The sequence below is a fragment of the Coptis chinensis genome, chromosome 4, assembly GCF_015680905.1.
Source record: "Coptis chinensis isolate HL-2020 chromosome 4, ASM1568090v1, whole genome shotgun sequence".
Classification (NCBI taxonomy): Eukaryota; Viridiplantae; Streptophyta; class Magnoliopsida; order Ranunculales; family Ranunculaceae; genus Coptis; species Coptis chinensis.
The window spans coordinates 64,464,849-64,486,491 of record NC_141459.1 but is presented as its reverse complement, the minus strand read 5'-3'; the positions used below and the strand labels follow the sequence as shown (position 1 = coordinate 64,486,491).

The 21,643-nt window shown below is 36.2% G+C and overlaps 1 protein-coding gene across 1 annotated transcript; it reads left to right on the top strand.

The window, feature by feature from the left end:
- The first annotated feature begins 614 nt into the window (after nucleotides 1–614).
- LOC147504380 (uncharacterized) lies at nucleotides 615–1,070 on the top strand. Its single transcript, XM_086605178.1, has one exon. It carries the CDS (start codon nucleotides 615–617, stop codon nucleotides 1,068–1,070), a length of 456 nt encoding a protein of 151 aa, XP_086461304.1.
- The last annotated feature ends 20,573 nt before the right edge of the window (nucleotides 1,071–21,643 follow it).

Sequence of the window (21,643 nt, the reverse complement as noted above, 5' to 3'; positions counted from 1 at the left end):
GTTGTTTTTTTTTACATGTGTTTTGATTGGTCAAAAGAAGGAAAAGTTAGTTGACCGTCAATTTGGGGGGGAAATCCTAATTTTAGTTACTTGTGTTATGTCAATATAACCCTAATAAAAAAAGTATAACTCTTGGTCACTTTTTTGTGAATGTTTTGCCCCTATAATTTTGTTATACCTACGAATTTACCCCTACACCCAAACTAGAGCAAAATCAAGTAAGTAAATACTACATACAAAAAGGTTAAATAAGTAATTCAATTTTTAGTTATTACTTTATAAAATGGGCCCGAATTGTTACACTCAAAAAGTAATATTTATTTATGCCCCTTATGCTTACTTAATTTACAACCAAAGCCAACCTTATTAGTACAACAAATTTAGTTAACTCCTGAACATGTAAATCCCAGTTTGAACACAAACTCCCAACTAAGTCCCACATAAAAAATGAAGTCATAAAGGGAGTTTCGGTCTCGAGTAAGGTAGCTTCAGGCTACATGTTCAACACTCCATATGGCTTAGCCATGCTGCATGCCTTCAAAATTAAGGGGAGACTGCGTCCAAGCCACATACAAGAGGTAAGTTGGATTCCTCCAGAATCGAGTACTATGAAAATGAACACCGATGGCTCCTCCATCGGGAATCCAGGGATTGGTGGCGCGGGCATTGTCTTTCAGAACCATGAGGCCCAAGTACTAGGCGTTCAAGCCTACGGTCTAGGGGTCACCACCAATTTTGACGCGGAGTGTTTTGCAATTGTCTTAGTAGCGAAAGTAGCAATTGGCAAGGGATGGTTACACTTATGGATTGAGAGCGATTCAACCGCAGCGATTAAGGCGTTTAGTGGAGGCAACATGCTTTGGTTTCTTAAAGCTCGTTGGGCTAGAGCAACACAAAAGCTTGTGCACTGGCGCCTGTCCCATACCTTCCGTGAGGCCAACTTTGGCGCCAATGCTGTTGCAAAGAGAGGATCTTCTCTGATCCAGGGAGAGACTCTTTGGAGCTCGACCAGACCGAGTTACATCAAGGCCATCGAAAGCCCATATAGGCCTTATTACCGGTTTAGCTAGGTTGGATGCATTAACTTAGTCTCTCTATAGCTGTTCTCCTTCTCACTCGATGTAACATTCTTTTTTATAAGTAATAAAATATCCTTACTTGCATGCAAAACTAAAGTACCTGTAACAATTATTCATTTTTTTTTCTATAAATTGAAATTAAATAATTAGAAACATAATTGTAATGTTTATATATTGGCTTTCTAAAACGTGACATGTCACCCATGTATTTGTGAGTTCGAGAAAAATTTGGTAGAAATATTCATAGTTCTTATTAGTTCGTGATTTCCAATGAATATTTTAGTTTTTGAAGAAATCAAAGTAATGAAGAAATCTTAACTACTTTAAAAATTCCAGCTCCTACCTACAGTATTGCAATAATATTATAATATTTTTTTATGTGTGACACTTGGTTCATTTTTTATGACAATTTTGCCCTTATTTTTTTTAATTTAATGACTATTTTGCCCAGCTATTGATAATTAAATTTTAGTGATTTCATATGCACGTGTTTAACCCTGAGGTGCGTAGCACCTTCATCATACTAGTTACAATTATTATCCTCTGTATGGAAGAGTAATATATCTCAGAGTTTAAATACTTACATGCATGCTTTATACTTCTATATGAAATTCCATATTATTATATTTATTTAACACAATCTAGTTCAAACAATTTATCTCATCTAAATTGCAAATAACAACTCAAACATTGATATTACAATTACATTAAGTGTTAATTGTGTCTTTTATTGTTTTCATGTACTCAAAGCATTGTTATAAAATAATTACAACTTTTGGTAATTATATGTTATTTTTTTTACAAGTTTGTATTATTTTATTTGATCTTACTTCAACATTTGTGCCTTATACTCAATAAAAAAAATTGCCTACCCAATAAAGAATATCTCTTCCCAATTCTCTTTCACACTAATAACACACGAGTGCTCAAAGATATTTTGAGGCCCTAAGGCGATAGTGGAAGACCGACTTTTAAATATTGATCAAAGTATCTATCGTATAATTTTATTGAGTTAAATTAAGATGTGAGACTAACCACTTAGTTTTATTATAAAATCTAATAATTGCGGGAAACTTGATAAATCAAGAAAACATAGTCCCTTTACATAGTATATTCACCTTAGTTCATTTGAAACATGTACATATTTTATTTTTTATCTTTTAATGTTAGATATATATATACATATATAACCACTACAAATAAGAAGGTTGTTAAGTGTTTCTTGAAGTTACAACCGCACCATCCTCTATAAAGTATTATTTTGCTATATGTTTTAGGGTTAACTAGTATTAAACCCCCACTATATGGGAAATTAGGGTCTCCCCCCTCAAGTACACAAAAAAAAAAAATCAAATTGGGTTGACAGTGTGTGTTTTTCGTGTATCCGGGAGATAGAAGAAGAAAGTGCCACTAAAGAAGTGGAACCTGTGTATTAAGTCTATGTTTTCATATGAAGAGTGAGTGGCACTAGAGAAGTGGAACCTCAATCCATTTACTTATGTTTATAAATGAGTCCACTGTGTATTGCATAGCTTCCGTCGAGTTGTTAATAACACTATAACCAGACCAATGAACTCGCTTTGATATATCTACTCCAAGACCTTGATTACCATACTCTCTATACAGAAGGGTGTCGATGTAGATGCTTTCATTGTTCCATTTAGAGCAACCACTTGAGTCTATAAGATCCCCTATGTTAGACTGCATTACAATGGTTGTCGAGAAGCTCTTCCACAGTCTACCTAGCTAAGTAGGTTTTCACTTCAGACTTGACATGAGTGAGTTCATTTGAAGCAATGATGTAGCAATCTAGCTAGCTTGTAGAATTGTTCCCGTCTTGGTCTCGTTTTAAGTGTATTCAAAGCAACATTGTTGCTTGAAGTGACTCACTCCCGGTCAAATAAAGGTGATGTGAAGACTTATTTAAATAGTAGGTATTGGAAAAACGTTTATACCATGCACTATTATAACATGGTCATACATATGGGGGTAACAAAATATGTTATAGCTAATTAATGTCTATAATAAGGAAGCAAACATGGGGAAGACCAACTTTTGAATATTGATCAAAGTATCTATCGTAATTTTATTGAGTTAAATTAAGATATGAGACTAACCACTTAGTTTTATTATAAAATATAGTAATTGAGGAAAAATTGATAAATCAAGAAAACATAGTCTAGTCCCTATACATAGTATATTCACCTGAGTTCATTTGAAACATGTTCGTATTTTATTTTTTATTTTTTAATGTTATTTGTAGTGGTTATATATATACAAATAAGAAGGTTGTTGAGTGTTTCTTGAAGTTACAACCGCACCATCTTCCATAAAGTATTGCTTTGATATATATTTTAGGGTTAACTAGTATTACACCCCACTAGATGGGAAATTAGGGTCTCCCCCCTCAAGTAGACAAAAAAAAAGTCAAATTGGGTTGACAGTGTGTGTTTTTCAGTGTATTTGGGGATCCTAGGGGGTGTGTAGTACTAGTTAACTCTATGTTTTCATATGAAGAGTGAGTACCACTAGAGAAGTGGAACCTCAATCCAGTTACTTCTGTTTTATAAATGAGTCCACTGTGTATTGCATAGCTTCTGTCGAGTTGTTAATAACAATATAACCAGACCAATGAACTCGTTTTGATATATCTGCTCCAAGACCTTGATTATCATACTCTTTGTACAGAAGGGTGTCAAGGTAGATGCTTTCATTGTTCCATTTAGAACAACCACTTGAGTCGATAAGATCCCCTATGTTAGACTGCATTACAATGGTTGTTGAGAAGCTCTTCCACAGTCTACCTAGCTAAATTGGTTAGATGTTCATGTAAAAAAACATAACAATAATGTTTACTTACTAGTAAATTAAAACTTTTACTTTTATAACATTATAGAGATATAACTTTTCAAAATCATAACAAAACAATAAAATTTTACTTACAAGAAAATTAAAGGTTAGGAGCATTTTTCTTGTAGCTAATATATCTATTATTGGTAATATAAAACACCACGTACTTGGTTGTAGAAGAGAAGATATTACCCAAGTAAATCAAGTGAAAGCCATTGAAAAATCCCACAAGCTAGATGACTAAGTTAACCTTAGCTGGGATATGCTAGGTTTGTTTGGCTAAGTTAATCGAAGAGACATTACAATGACAATAACATGGTGGTACGGTGCTATGTTTTAAGTTTATCTATACAATAACTACCAACATAAAATTTGTTATGTATTGTTGCAAATTTTGAGTCCTTCTTCAACCCGGCCATAATAACTATCTCATACCTTTATAGAGAGATCTAGAAAACTTTGCATAAATCTAGAGCTTAAACTTAAGCATTTATATAGAGATAAAAGCAAATTGGGTGTAAACAAGGAACTGGTGGGATCCCGGAAAGTTCCTACATTAACAGAACATGGTTGCGGCATTGGATGGCTTCCTTAAATAGTCTATACCTTCTACGAACACCAATATTGCCTAACCTCATACTTAACTACCAATAGTCCTTACAACGATAGTCGGTGGGGCCCCAGGGACCCCCCCTCCCCCCCAAATTTTAAAAACAGGGAATAACTTTAGAGGACAAATCGGGGGAAAAAGTAACTCCATAGGACACCTTATTTTTTAATCAATCACAAGGACCGTGTAGATGAAAGGTCAAGTATACCCTTGACGTGAAATTAAAAAAGTCTCGAGTAGATTAAATGTCAAGTATACCCCTGGTACAAAATAATAAACAGCCCGCCCCAATCGAAACGACCCAGTGTATATAGTATGATTGTTCATACCTATTTAGGGTATGAACAATCACGATTCACACATTAACATGAGTTATAAACACTCATTGTTCATATAAACAATCATTGTTCATACCTCAACATAATGTATAATCAGTAAAAACACCTATTGGAGTATGCATAATCATTGTTTATACCTCGACATGAACTATGAACAATCATTGTTCATACCTATTTGGGATATGAACAATCAATGTTCATACCTCAACATAATGTATGATCAATAATAACATTTATTAGAGTATGATTGTTCATACATCAACATGAGCTATGAACAATTATTGTTCATACCTATTTGGGGTATGAAGAATCAATGTTCATACCTCAACATAATGTATGATCAATAAGAATACTTATTGGTATTCATACCTTTTTGGGGTATGAAAAATCATTGTTCATACATCAACATAAGCTCTGAACAATGATTGTTCATACATCAACATGAGCTATGAACAAGCATTGTTCATACCTATTTGGGGTATGAACAATCAATGTTCATACCTCGACATAATGTATGATCAATAAGAACACTTATTGGAGTATGAATAATCATTGTGCATACCTATTTGGGGTATGAACAGTCACTGCTCATACATCAAAATGAGCTATGAACAATTATTGTTCATACCTATTTGGGGTATATATATATAGTGCACGTTCTATGCACGCCGAGATTATACCCACCCATGTGGGTCCCTCAAGTATAAAAAAGTAAATAAAAATGGTTGAGAGAGATTGACTATAATACAACAATTTTAACACTTATACTTGAATAGTTTTTTAGAAATTTAACAAATTATTTAGGGACAAAACTAGCATGAAAAAAGTGACCAAGAGTCACACTTTTTTAATATTTATTCATTGTTGCGGCACTGTAGGTGGGAGGCAGGATTATTAAAGTATTATATATGGGGTTGGCTACCTTGACAGCTTATTTTGACAGCTTATCTTGACATCCAAAACCTAAAAGTGAATTTGTATATTAAACTAAGGGCTGATTTATGGTAGAGAAGATCTTCCTATCTTGGATAAAATCTCCACCAAAACTCGTCTCAATTGGATATGTCTAGCTTTATTAAAAAGAGTGCTAAAAACAACTTTTGACAAGGTTAGACATGTTCAAATGTCTTAATAATTTGTGGAGATGATCTCTATTGTATGGAGAACATATTCCCAAAAAATCAACTCTTAGTTCATTGTGTAAGTTGTGGATGTCAAGATAAGCTGTCAAGGTAGCCAGCCCCATTATATATATAAGTGTCCATGTAATAATGTTAGTCAAATTGTTTTATCTTGATTAAGAAATTAACATAGACGTAATAATGTCAGCTAAACAATTAAAAAAAATTTAAGTGTTAGAGTTCTTGTAAGACGTGACAGAAGGGACACATAGCCAGCGGTCAACTAAACTATATAAGACTATTTTCCTATATAAGAAAAAGTGTGAGGAGGGGCTGCAACTCAACTAAGCCGTCTTTTTTTCCCTCTCAACTTTCTTTTTGATTAGCTTTTATAAAATTTCACTTGGTATCAGAGCATCAAATTAAAAACTGGTCATTTCCTTTCCTTTCCTTCTTCTTATTTTTATCTTTTTTGAATCTAAAAGTTTGCTAGTTTGATTGGAGTTTAGGGAAACCCTAATTTTTTTTTGGTAAACCTATTCTAGGGTTTCAGTGATCAATCAGTCTCTGTTTGAAGGTTTGGCTCGACTATTGGAGTTATTTTGTTTTATTGTTGTTGGGAATTAATTTTGTCTTCTCAGATTTGTGGTGGATTGTGATTTTTCTGGCCTAAATCTCAATTTATTTGGTAATTCTTGTTTGTTACACTGATTGATCTCTGTTTATTGGATATTTTCGTTGATTGTTAATTATTGGTTTATCTCGGTATTGTTGAATTATGGATGATATGTTTGATACTGGTAAAAATTCGCCTCTTGTTATTGGTGGTCAGAGTTCCAACTCTAACCAACCTCCTCGATATTTTTGTGATGATATTGGTAAACAAATTGCGTCAATTAAGTTGGATGGTAAAAATTATTTAGCGTGGTCACAAGTTGTTAGGGTTTCTCTTCATGCTAAGATGAAACAAAAGTATTTGGCTGATGATCCACTTTATGAAAATTCTCCTAGTGTTGAAACTTGGTGGAGTGAGATGTCTATGGTAATGACCTGGTTATGGCATAGTATGGAACCTTCTGTTGCTTCCACTATTCAGTTTCTTGATACTACAAAGAAGATATAAAACGCCTTTGAGGAGATGTATTCTCAGACTTTTAATGTTTCTCAGATTTATCAGATTTTTGAAACGATGTTTTCTACTAAGCAGGGTGACAAACTATTGAATGAGCATTATGCTATTCTTTGCAGCCTTTGGGAAGAGTTATTGATTTATCAACCTGTAACTCCTGATGTTAATACTCAACGCAAACAGAGGGAGGATTTTCAGTGTGCATTATTTCTATTCAACTTAAATCCTGATTATGCTGTGTTTAAAGATCAGATTTTAGCTAATGAGTCTTTTCCTAGTGCCGCTAATGCTTATTCTCGCCTCTAGCAAGCGTATATTGCTTATATACTTTTTGTTTCCAAAGATGCATCTGCTGATTTTGTTTCTAATGGTTGTGGTGGCTCTATTAGAGGTGGTCGAGGTCATGGTGGTCGTAGTAGTGCTCCTCGTGGTGGTACACATGGTGGACGAGGAGGTCGTGGACATCGTCCAGATTAGCTTTGTGATTATTGTGGAAATATTGGTCATACTAAGCCATTTTATTACAAGAAGAATTGCTATCCTCCTTTTGTTCATCACGCTTCTTAAGAGCCGAGTTCTAATAATCCTCAATCTATTTCTACTCAGGATGATGTGCTAAGTCCGATTTTGCACAAGCTCAATCACTTGACTCCAGGTAGTTCTTCTATGGTAGCTTTGGCTGCTTCATGTAATTCTGCATGTGTAGCATCACCATCCCCTGCTTGGGTTATTGATTATGGTGCTAGTACACATATGTCTGGTATACCATCTCTCTTCTCTAATTTTGTGGCTTCTAAGTCTGTTGTTCATTTGGCTGATGGTTCTACTCGCACTGTTTATGGTTATGGCACTATTCATCCTTTTCATTCTCTTTCTTTGTCTAATGGTTTGCTTGTTCCTGATATGATTTTCCTACGAATTTACTATCCATTAGTCAACTGACCAAATCACTCCATTGTTCAGTAACCTTTACCTCTTTTGGTTGTGTTTTTCAGGATCTCAAGACGATGACGGTGATTGGTTCAGGGCATGAAAGAGATGGTTTATATTTTCTTGATGGTGATCCACCCCTTTTTGTCCTTAGTGCTTACGTCTCTCTTTTATAGTGGCATTCTCGCTTAGGTCATCCTTCATTGGCAAAACTTCGTCAAGTTATGCCTTAGTTGAGTCCTGTGTCTATTTTAGAATGTGAGGCTTGTCAACTTGGCAAGTGATAAGCACCCAAAAGTGTAGTTTAAACCCCTTAATAGTATTCTACTTAGGCTAATTATGTTTATAATAAATGAGAGTTAGTAATGTTTACGTGTTTTTGTACATTTCAGGACTTGAAGTTGATTAGGTGACTAAAAGCACCACTTTTGCATGGAAAATGAGTCAAGATGATTGTTAAGAAAGTTTTACGTTTAAAGTCCAAGAATCATGAAGAAAAGCCTTTTTCAAGCCCAGTCAAAGCTGGGAAGTCAAAGTCAATCCGGGTAGAAAAAGAACAGAAAAGTCAGTAGAACTTCAAAGGCCGTATCTTTGGACTCATGCCTCCGAATTGGTCCTACTTTATGTCAAAAGGACCGTCTCGGAACCATCTTTCCAATGTACCTAGCCTTGCCCTAATCAGAGCTGTAAAAGTGAACGAAAAGGGCATATAAGTAATTTCCAGCAGTTATGGCCTCATTGGACTTAACCTAATGGACTTTGGCCTCACATTAGAGGCCCAAAGCCATCCTTTTTTACCTATGCATGAAAATTTAACCCTAACCCTCTCCTATATAAAGTAAGGTTAAGGCTAAACACTCATCTCCTCTTCTTTTCTATCATTAGCTTTAGTTTAGTTTAGGGTTAGAATAGTTTTATAATAGTAGCCTCCATTAAACCTTCTTCAATAAAAGCTTTAGTATTAATTTCAATTCTTGTCTTTTACATTATGTCTTATATGAATTGTTTAGTTAGTACGATTCCGATGACACAAGGCTAAACCTCCATTAGAGGAGGTTTATGAAGCCACGTGAGGATGAGTAGCCATTAGTTTATTATTGTGTTACATAAAGAACTTCAAGTTCTTCGTTGTGAGTGTCTAGAGATAGAGCTCATAATGGAGAACTAGAGTTTAGAGCCACCACCAAAGAGATTTGTGGGGGAGCTAAACTCTCAAGCTAGTGAAACCTTGATCTGAGACGACTTGGTGTTCACTAGGGATCAAACAAGCGATTCGATAACTAACTAATAGTCAATCGAATCGTGTGGCGGATTAACCTTCTCTAAACATATAAAACACTGTTCAAGCATCTCTAATATACTGTTCATCACTCTATTTTAAATTCAATCTTATCAATGGCGCCGCTTGCCATCTAGTTCGTTTACATTACCTATGTTTAGATTAGAAAACACTGTTTTTACTATTCCAAACACAACACTGAAAACACTATTTACAATTTCTTCGAATTTTTTTGCTACTGTTTGAGTACATACGAGTTGCGCAACCAACTCCTTGCCCTCCCGTGACCTGACCCTAAAAAATTCAAACCCTATTTTTAATTCACGAGCGCGCGCACGCCTTATATTTGCCTTCACAGAGCGCGACCCGCATTAAACTCCTTAGGCGCGACCCACATCCAATTTGCCTTATTTCTAAGCACGCACGCGCCCTAGGTTAATTAGCTTAAATTAATTTTTTTAATATTATTTGCAATGTTATCTCATGCATGAGTACAGTACAGTGCTCGTATGCTATCAACTACAAAATTTTAAAAATTATTTTTTTCATTCTAAACGGTGTCTAGAAAACTCAAAGAATTGGGGTTATCTAATTAAGGAACCTGCACGCACGGACAACCTCCCTCAATTCTTAAATGGCCTAGCCATTGGTTTTATACAAAAATACAAAAAAATTAATTAATATTAGTTAAATTAGAAAGCCCACCTACTACCAAAGCCCGTTTCACAGGCCTGACATCCAGGCCCAACACGAAGCCCATAGTAAGATCTGGTACGCATAAACCTGTCATATTAGTTTATCGTAGACGCAGAAATAATCGCCTATCTAGAAATTCACAAATCACACACCACCTACACCCACCACCGCTACATTTGTAGCAATGGGTGAAGAAATAGCAGAGAGACCCCTCTTGGATTTCTATTAGGCTTTAAACGATGGACCTGAGTCCAGCATACTTATTGTAGATAGTACGAGAGATTTTAGAATCCCCCCCAATATATTTAATCTGCTACCTGTTTTCCATGGGTTCCATGAGAAGCCTTATCAACACTTATGTAGGATACAACAAGTTCTTACTACATTTCATCATCCTAACGTAAGACCTGAACAAATAAAGCTCAGGGTGTTTCCTTTCACCCTAGGTGACAAAGTGGTTGCATGGCTAATAGCACAAAAGCCGAACTCTGTCGACACATGGGAAAAACTAGTTGAATTATTTATGGAACAATTTTACCCACCATAGAAGACTGATGAAATGCTATCACATATTCATTTCTTTCGCTAAAAGCCTCAAGAATCCTTTTCTGAGGCTTGGAATCGTTTAAGAGATCTTCTAGTAGAATGTCCCCATCATAATCTTGGTAAAGACATGCTAGTTCATGCCTTCTTCAAAGGCCTATCCCAACATCATAAAGAAACTTTAGATATCATGAACGGAGGTAATTTCTTAAGTAAAGGAGCCACATATGCTTATTATAACTTTCTAGATAATCAATCCAAGAAAAGTAACAATTGGGGAGGTAACAATTACTCCCACTCCATTACTTCTTCTTCTACAGCTAAAGCAGCCAATATGTTTGAGGTTAAACCTGATCCTTCACTTCGAACTTTAATTGAATCCCTCACTCGTAAGGTAGATGCCCTTTCTGTAAATAAACAAGAAGCAAAACCCACTCATGTCATGAATATAAACTTTCCTCGCTGTAATTTCTGTTTTAGTCTTGAGCATTCCGATCATTATTGTCCTCTTGCTTATAAACAACCACCATCACAGTCAGAAGATGTCTGCACTTTTAATATACCTAAGGCACCTTAGAGACAAAATCCTAATTTTAGTTAGCATAATAATCACCATCAAGCAGCACCTCCAGGTTTTAATAATCAAAACGTTAGGCCCACCACCAACTACAATCAATATCAACCAAGGCAAGGACAAGGGCAAGGTAATAATAATAACAATACTAATAGAAGTTTAGTCCCAGTTAATTGATAGGGTTATATACTAAAAACATTACTTTTGTATTAACTTTAATTCTTTATATTTTGAATGAGAATCATATGGGCAAATGTTATGCATATTATATATGTTATTAGTTATATGTATGCATCTAATACTTTATGTTGTAGATGATATGGTGTGTGGTGACACACAGAAGATTATATCATTAGTACCGTATAAAGTATAAGTAAATGTTCATAACCTAGATGGATTTAGACAAACCATTGGTATGGTTGTAGTATAATCTGGTATTAGTCTATCTTGACTAAAGGATTACACTAGTACATTTTGTGTGTATTGAACAGGACCAAGTGAGGTTTCTCTTTATACTGACTATATAAGAGAACAAACACCTTTGTTATTATGGATGTTTCTCCTCTTAATCCAGATATAATAACGTGCACTTACGTGCATTGTACATTGCTTTAAATCATCAATGAGTGAGATTCATTTGTGAATCAACAAACTCGATGGATTGGGTAATGACATTGTATGTAAGGTGTGTTGTTGATTATAGAAGGAATCCGTGACCCGCAGGAAGTCGGGCTGATGATGTCCCCTTGAAGAGCTCATAAGGATTGTCATGTAAACTCTGCAGGTGGATTTGATCCAACATGACAATGAGGTTGAGTGGTACTACTCAAGGACATAAGAAGTTGATTAATGTAGTTGTCAATAACTTGACTTAATCAACGGGCATTCGATATCTTAAACACGGGGAGATCAACAAGCATATAATATATAGTCCATAAACGTAACACATAATTTGGGATTAGGGAGGTAGTGCAAAAATGGCCTTTAGTGGAATAAGCCATTTGTTGACGGACTTAGGCCGTGTGTTCTGGGCGAACATGGGAAGCCCAAGCCCGTCAGGAGACCTTACCCTGATTTCTCCTCATGGTCCCTGTTGTAGCCTATAAATAGAAACCCTCTTTCTCTTGCCATTTTTACTAAGGTTTTGCTCAAGAAAAGTGAGATCCAAAATTTGGTTCCAATTTTGTGAGTGAGGGAGGCCAAGAGAGAAAGAAGGGGATGGAAGATCGTTTCCCACACAATGTCCATTCTAAAGATAGGAATACAACAGAAGATCAAGAGGTTACTGATTTCATAGATCTTGGATTCTCAGAAAAATCACAGCTGATCAAAGGTATAAATTTCTAAACCAAACCGTGAACACCTTTATTCCACTGCGCATGGTGTTTCATGGTTCGTAGTCATTCGATGCAACCATAACGGTTCCTACGATAATAACAATTATCAAAATCTGCCCGTTAATAATCAATGTGAGATAGTTCCTGTTACACAATCTGTGGCCGCTCAACCTTCCCAATCTGATAGATTCGATGCATACATGCAAACTTAATAACAGATATTACTAGCCATCCAACAATCCATCCAACAGTTAACCCAAGAAAAGACCCAACAAAAAAACGTGTTTCCAAGTTAACCCGTACCTAATCCAAAATCAACAAACATAGTTTTTGAATTAACCGGTAATCCTAGTAATAAAAATTTAATACAAGGAGAATTAAAGGCCGTAACTACTCTACTTTCAGGGAAAGTGGTTGACAACAAATTGATAATGCCTGAGGATTCCTAACAAACTAATAAAGATAAAGGAACCTTACTAGATATCATATTTGAAACTGAAGATCCTACCATTGTAAAAGTACCAGTTAAACCTCAACCTAAGGGGAAACCGACAATAGTTAAAGAAAAGGGCAATATTCTTATTGACCCTTATACTAAATATAGGGAAAAACCCCCATTTCCCCAGAGACTAGTTATGTTAAAAATGGACGATAATTTTGACGAGATTAGGGATGTTTTCAAAAATTTAACTATAAACCTACCTTTCCTCGATGCCATAAAATGTCTTCCAAAGATACGCTAAGTTTCTTAAATATTTGTGCACCACAAAGAGGAAAACAAACATACCTAAAGAAGCTTTCTTAACATAACATTTTCTCTCTTTATCTGAGGACAATGGAATCGTTAAGTACAAGGACCCTGGTCATCTCACTCTACAATGCACCTTAGGCGATACTTTCACCACAACTGCTCTTCTAGATCTAGGGGCGAGTGTTAGCTTACTCCTGTTTTACCTTTATAAATAACTAGGTAGACATGGTCTAAAACCGACTAAAATGACTCTGCAGTTAGACGATCGTTCGATTAAGTATCCTAAGGGCGTAGTTAAAAGTATTCTTGTTAAAGTTCAAGACTTCTATTATCCAGCCGATTTTGTCATTCTAGACACAGAAGTTGCTTATGACTCTGTTCCTATCATCTTAGGGCTTCCTTTCCTGGCTACTGCCAATGCCCTCATTAATTGTCGCGATGGTTCGATGTTTATTTCCTTTGGAAACCATGCTATTGAGGTAAATGTTTTTAAGATGATGCAACAGACACCATACATGACTATAGATGACAAAGTTAGCATGATAGAAAATCTGACTCAAGATTATTTTAACAAAACTTTTCCAAAAAATCAGATGCACTAATTTCTTTCCTTTGGTAGTACCGAGGATTCTTACATCCAAGAAGTACATGCCCTCTTACAATCTACTCCTATGCATGACTCCTCAATAGATCTAGCTCCTGAGTTTTAAGAACTCGGTCCTGAACAAATATGCGTTGTAGAGGAGGAAGACCCTCCTGAATCCCTCATTCCAACTTCTCCTACCCCTAAGCTTAAACCTCTTCCCAATAACTTAAAGTATATTTATCTTAATTCGGATGGCACTCATCCAATTATTATCCCATCTCAGTTATCTACTACTGAAGAGACCAATTTGATTAAGGTTATTCGTGAACATCGTTCTGCGATTGGTTGGTATTTAGACGACATTAAGGGTATTGACCCTAGCATATGCAAACATTGCATACATTTGGAGGATAATGCAAAAACCTCCCATGAGCCACAACGTCGTTTGAACCCTGCCATGAAAGAGGTAGTTAGAGCGGAAGTTTTAAGATTACTCGATGATGGCATTATATACCCCATCTCAAATAGTGAATGGGTGAGTCCAGTTCATGTAGTCCCTAAGAAATCAGGTGTTACAGTAATTCATAATGCCGATGGAGAGTTAGTTTCCACCCGAGTTCCTATAACGTGGTAGATTTGTATTGATTATAGGAATCTTAATGCTATTACACGTAAGGATCACTTTCCTTGACCCTTTGTCGACCAAATGCTTGAACGTCTAGATGGCCATGCTTAATATTGTTTTTTAGACGGCTACTCTGGCTATTTCTAGATTATTATTGACCCTGATGACCAAGAGAAGACTACATTCACATGTCCCTTCGGCACGTATGCATATAAAAGAATTCCCTTTGGCCTTTGTAATGCACCTGGTACTTTCCAGCGTTGTATGCTACATATTTTTAGTGGCATGGTGGAGAAATTCATGGAAGTGTTCATGGATGATTTTTCCATTCATGGGCATTCCTTTGAAGATTGTCTTTCAAATCTTTCTAACGTTTTGAAATAGTGTCAGGAAAAGAACTTAGTCTTAAACTGGGGAAAATGTCATTTTATGGTCACTAAAGGTATAATTTTAGGTCATATTATTTCTAAGAATGGAATAGAAGTATATAAAGCTAAAATAGATAAGATAGCGTCTCTGTCTATACCATGGACTATCCGTCACATTAGGGCCTTTCTAGGCCATGCAGGTTTCTACAGACGTTTCATAAAAGATTTTTCAAAAATAGCTATGCCTTTAACAAAATTGCTTTTAAAGATGCCATTTTTTTATTTTAATCGTGACTGCAAACAGGCTTTTGAAACTTAAAAAGCCACTTTAACCTCTGCACCTATCATACAACCACCAGACTGGTTAAAACGTTTTGAACTTATGTGTGATGCTAGTGATTATGTCGTTGGTGCTGTGCTAGGACAGAAGTTAGATAATAAATCCATAGTTATTTTTTATGCTAGTAAAACCTTAAATGATGCTCAACGTAATTACAGGCACTACTACTGAAAAGAAATTTCTAGACGTTGTCTATGCCTTAGATAAGTTCCATCCCTACTTGGTTAGCTCCACGACCATCGTCTATAGAGAGCATGCCGTGCTTAGGTACTTTCTCATGAAGAAGGATGCTAAACACAGATTGATCCGTTGGATTCTTCTCCTAACTGAATTAACCATAGAAATTAAGGATAAAAAAGGAGCTGAAAATGTAGTTGCAGATCATTTATCTAGGTTAACTAATGAGGATGATAGTGATTCCGAATCGATATCTAACTCTTTTCTGGATGAGCATCTTTATTCAATTTTTTCTGCACCTTGGTATGCAGACATAGTTAATTTTTTAGTGTCCGAGATCATTCCTGAGATATGGTCTAGGAATGAACGCAAGAGATTTTTGGCAAAAGTTAAGTTTTACTACTGGGATGAACCCTAACTATTTAAGTATTGTGCGGATTAGATAATTCGATGTTGCATTCCCCAGTGGGAGCATAATGAAGTCTTATCCTTCTGCCATGAACAATCATGCGGGGGTCATTTTAGTGGAAAGAAAACTGCCGCCAAAGTTCTTCAATGTGGTTTTTATTGGTCGACCTTGTTTCAAGATGCCTATGCACACTGCAAAGCGTGTATTAGATGTTAACAACTTGGGTGTATTACTCAACGTAATATGATGCCTTTAAATCCTATTCTCATAGTGGAGATTTTTTATGTTTGGGGTATTGATTTCATGGGCCTGTTTCCCATTTCGTATGCTTTCATTTATATTCTGGTAGCTGTAGACTACATTTCTAAATGGATAGAAGGCATGTCTTGACATAGTAATGACCATAAAATTGTAGTATTGTTTATGAAGGAGTATATTTTCTCACGTTTCGGCATACCTAATGCCATCATTAGTGATGGAGGAAATCATTTTTGTAATAAAGTTATTGAAGCTTTAGTGGCGACTTCGTATCACCCACAAACTAGTGGTCAAGTAGAGGTGTCCAATAGAGAAATTAAAAAGATATTAGAAATGACAGTTAATCCTGATAGGAAAGACTGGTCTAGACGCCTAACAGATGCTTGATGGGCATATAGAACAGCTTTTAAAACACCTATTGGTATGTCACCATACCGCTTAGTTTTTGGTAAACATTGTCACTTGCCTGTTAAGTTGGAATACCATGCCATGTGGGCAATTAAAAGTCTTAATTTCAACATTAATGCCGCTGGTGTCAAGCACAAATTGCAATTAAATGAGCTTGAAGAAATCCATAGTGATTCTTACAATTTATCGAAGGATTATAAAGCTAACATGAAACGTATTCATAATAAACATATTTTGCGTAAAGAGTTTGATCTTGGTAAAAACATTTTGCTATATAACTCACGTTTGCATATTTTTCCTGGAAAATTAAAAACACGTAGGTCCGACCCTTTTCTGGTTACTGATGTCACCCCTCAAGAGGTAATCACATTGGTAAATCCCAAGAACAACAGTACCTTTCAAGTAAATGGCCAACGCTTAAAATATTTCCACGAATTACATTCGTCGGCTGTACGTAAACCCTATTTATGAGGGCTGACCCTCTATGCTTGGTGTACTTCCTATCCATATTCCATAAGTTGGGAGTGCTCCGTTAAGGTAACTAGACCCTCATTTCAGAGTGTGTGGTTGTAAGTGTCGGATCCTTAGTCCACATTCATGTAATTCACGCATTCATTTCTTGTACGTTTTCTCGTTTCTTTTTAGTATTTCTTTATGGAGTGATTTATATTTTTATTTGCTTTATTCTGTATTTTTCAAAAATCATTTTCATAAAAATTAGAAAATATAAAACCCATAAATATTAGATAGATTTGGAAGTTTAGGGTATCTGACTTTAAAAGACCCTCTTTTTCACCACAACAGAAAATTTTACCCTATTCCAAAATTTTGTTTGGGGGTGGGTAATGACCCCACCTTGTTCTCTCAATTTCCTATCTTTGTTTATGTTGCCTTTTAGTCGTATACATTCGTGTGACACAATCTAGTCTTCTAGATTTTCCTTCGCCCTCATAACTTATGCCATTTGCGCATTTTTAGACATTTTTCCCACAATTTCATATGTCACCCACGGTTAGATTTGAGTTTTTCCTAGATCATTAGATAGCATTATTCATGTTGATCATTTTCATAGCTCATTTGTAAAAGTTGGACCGCTAACAAATCGGGAATCTTAGTTTTAAGTTTTACGAAGCAGTAGGACATGATGGGTATTTTAGAAAAGATTTGGGCTTGGGCCAAAAATTCATTTTCCATCCAAACTCAAGATATTTTCACCCCACCGACCATCCCATTTAACCTTGCGCCCCAACACAACTTCATCATCTTCACCAAACAAAATAGATCTGACCTAAATCGAGCAGAGCGCGACCGGCACCTAACAAAACCTAAATCCAAGCGTGCACCGCGCCTTCATCGAAACAGACCTTTCCAAGTTTTTTACAACACCTTCCCATCATCATCCCCTACTTATACCCTTACCCGTATTCAACTTTCAACATACCAATGGCCAGACCAGCAAAAATCATGCCGGGATTCACATTTAACGCAGACCAATTCCATCCATTTTAAGGTATAGATATGCGTGCTAGAGGGTGGGATAGAATGTGATACTCTACTGATGAGTACTACCATGAGGATTTGATGTTGAGTTTTTATTGTAATAAGAGGATAACTCCTTCAGGGAGGCTGTTAGTGGATTTGGATGGAGTTCAAATGGATGTGACGCACGATTTGCTTGCATCCATCACTGGGATAACCGCAAAATAGGTCACCCTGACCTTACAGAGATCCCAGTTCGATGGAGTGCATCAATTGATGCTAGAGGCACTGCTCGAGGGTCAATACAACAGTCGTTCTCACTGTGCCAAGCAGCAGTCGCTTAGGATTAACCAGTTGGCTGTGACATAGTGGCTAGGCAAGAACATCTGTAACACCTCAAAGCCGAGTGACATCAGTTTGCCATTCCTGTACGTCCTTTGGGTTTTGCAGAACAGGAGGTATGGTTTTTGCCTCATTCATTTTCTGCGTGAAGAGCTTATAGCTGTAAGCCTGACCACTGCACCCCTACCTATTTTAGTTACTAAGATTATGTTATCTTGGGGTTGCGTGACTGAGTCACTTAGGATTCATATTAAGATTCACTCAAACGCAAAGGCGTATAGTGACTATGTTCAAAGGCATTGGACACTACCTGAAGAGAGGGATGATGGTATAGATCAGGATGAGGAAGAGGATGAATATCCTGTTTGTTTTGCTGAGAATGCTATAGATCGTGCTTCTTCTAATTTTGCACATTTTTCACTACTCCATAGCGGGATGCGTAAGCTTTATGATATTCACCAGCGAACCCTACCTACGTTTTGTGACTTGATATAGAAGCGCTAGGGTTCCATTCAATGTCATCACCAAAATTTAGAGCAAAACATACGAACCATATATGCCAACCATGCTGACTTGCTTAATACTCTAAAGAATATGGAACAGGAGCAACAACAACACCGGGATGCGCAGGCAACTTTTCAGGTCGAGGTCTTGAGACGTTTGCCCCAGCGTGGAGGTTTGTTCTTCTTTTGACTCTAGACATGAGTGTCGTCGTCGTCGTCGGTCTGATGGTTATGAACCATCTTCTTCTCAAGGATAGATTATTTCTTTTTGATTTGTTGTGATGCATTTGATTTAGATTTATTTTTGTTTTGTAATAACTATTTAATTTCAGTACCTTAGTTTAATTATTTGTTAATTGCATTTTCTTTAGTTAAGTAGTTAGTATTTATTTGTTTATGTGATTGCTCTACTATGCACGTATCATTAAATTTAATGCATGATTAATCACATATTCTTTACCATATAGTTTCCATTGCATATCGGCATGTATAGGAATTTTACTGAACTATTGCATGAACCCCCCCTCTCAAATTGTTTAGGGGTGGTATATTTAAATTTAGCACAATGTATGTGCACGTATGAAATTGCATGCCTTAATCACATTTTTATAAGTTTTGGGCCAAAATATAAGAACCCTTGGGCCTTGTATAAATTACACTACACCAGAAAAGGCGTTTACTAACGGTTATATCCGTTACTTATATTTTTACTAATGGTTATATCCGTTAGCTCTAGGGCGTCACTCTCACTTAGGCCAAATTTAGTAAGGGATATATAATAATTTTAGTAACGGTTATATTTGTTACTAAAATTCTTTGTAACAGATAACCAACAGTTAATGGCCCGATTAAATTTATCATTTCTAACGGAATAGACGTGTTATTTATTAACTATTGTTTGTAATGGAAATATCCGTTAGTAATCTATAGCTAGTAAACAAAAAAAAAATACGAATTAAATTTCCTGGGTCAAATTGTTTCCCCCCGCAGATTATTCTCTTATAGAGATATCACATTCGACAAACTTGATCAACAAATGAATATCCAGAAACAAAACCACCAATCAATTAAACATCATCAATTAAGTATTATTATGAGAACATAGTCACCAATCCAAATCCCAATTTACAAATCAAACTTACAAAGAATTGAATTCACCAAAACACGTGGGCTTCTCGCAAATCCCATCCCCCCCCCCTTCTTTTGAGACACTAGGAAAGAGAGTCCTTACTCTACTCTTTGTTGGGGATGCCGTCACATGACGTACACTTTCTAGAGAAAATGCATGTGGACTAGCTGCGTGTTTCAATTTGTTGTCGGGTTCCAAGAGCCATATCTTCATATTCAGGTTTGTTAATGCACCCTTGGCATGCACAAGGTTTTGTACAATATATTCCAGCAACAAAGCACCCACAATCACACTCACAAAAAAGAATCATTCAAAGACATTAGGCGCCTAAATATTTGCATAAGGCACACAACAAAGAACGTGCAAAAAACTTACGCCAAAGCTTATATGAACATCCTAATACAAACAAGAAAGAAGAAAGATCACAAAGCCATTACCCGATTTTAAAGGCTGTAGGTCTACCCAGCCCAGTAACAGTTACCCATGAGTCTCCACAAAAAAGGAATCTGACCTCCAATAACAATTGCTACCTAAAGCGTGTAAAAGAGGTATTAGATGCAGAAGCGGAAGGGGGAATTGTACATAGAGGATTTTGGAAGTACCTATACACCAAGGCGACAATCAATTGCAACTTCACTAAAAATCAACAAGGCCACCTAATAATGTAAGGAAGAAATATCACAATGCAAGTTATTTCAGTCTAGTGGAAGAAAAGTGATTATTTTTTTTCCTTTTTCAGTGTCTTACATGACACCAGGAGAGATGATAAAAAGGAGTAAAAGTAAAGGAGAGAGAATGTGCTATTATGAAGCATCTCCTGACCTTCAAATTCCTTATCGTCTTTGTTCCCAAAGCATTTGCATGGATATGAGGGTTCTTTGAGGTTTCCTCATTCTTTTCAAATAGTGCATGAGCAATCATCCGGCGTGCAACCATATATAGGTACATTCCGCGGCTTTGGTGCGACTGACTCTCTTATCCCTCCATTCTCTTCCGCTCACGAGTAGCAAAATAAGCTGCTTCTCTTTCCTCCAGCGTAGTCCCCAAAGATGTTAGATTGTTCTTTGCAGCTTAAATAAAGAGAAAAGAAAATAAAAAGAAAAGGAAAAGTCAATCACACTGGAAACAAACTAAATTTTGTGAGAAGGATATCATAATCAGGAAAAGTAAGATATTAAAGTATACAATTATGACAATTCGTTAATCACTTATATAAAAGGGTGCATACAATTTCCAATCTATGTGTTTATACCATTCACTCTATCAAAGATACAGTATGTTGTAGAATGAAGCTATAAGTTCTACATAATGCTTGTAGCACATGACAATGTGAAAAATGACAAACTTTTAATAAGTACGAAGTCAAGCTTCGTGGACATATATTAGGTCGAGTTCAATATTGTTATTTAAAACTACTGATACTAAGCACAAAGAGAAGTGGGAAATGAAGTACCTGGTAAAGCCTCTGTTCTCCTCAACAGTTGATGGGATGCAGCAAGAGACTGATAGTCATTACATTGCCACAGGATATCACTAACAAGAACTGATGGTCTGCAATTCCAAACATGAACAGGAAACATTCAAGAAAAGTAATCTATGAACCAATGTTCCATTCGACTATGGGATCAACATACATTGATGACTCAGGGGATCTCTCTAAGATTAAATGGCGGTCATCTCCTTCACCAACGGATTCATGAACCAATCTAGTACCAAAAAAACTTAACGGAGTCACTAGAATGAACTTGTAGCAGAGACAGATGGGTGAAACAAATATGATCG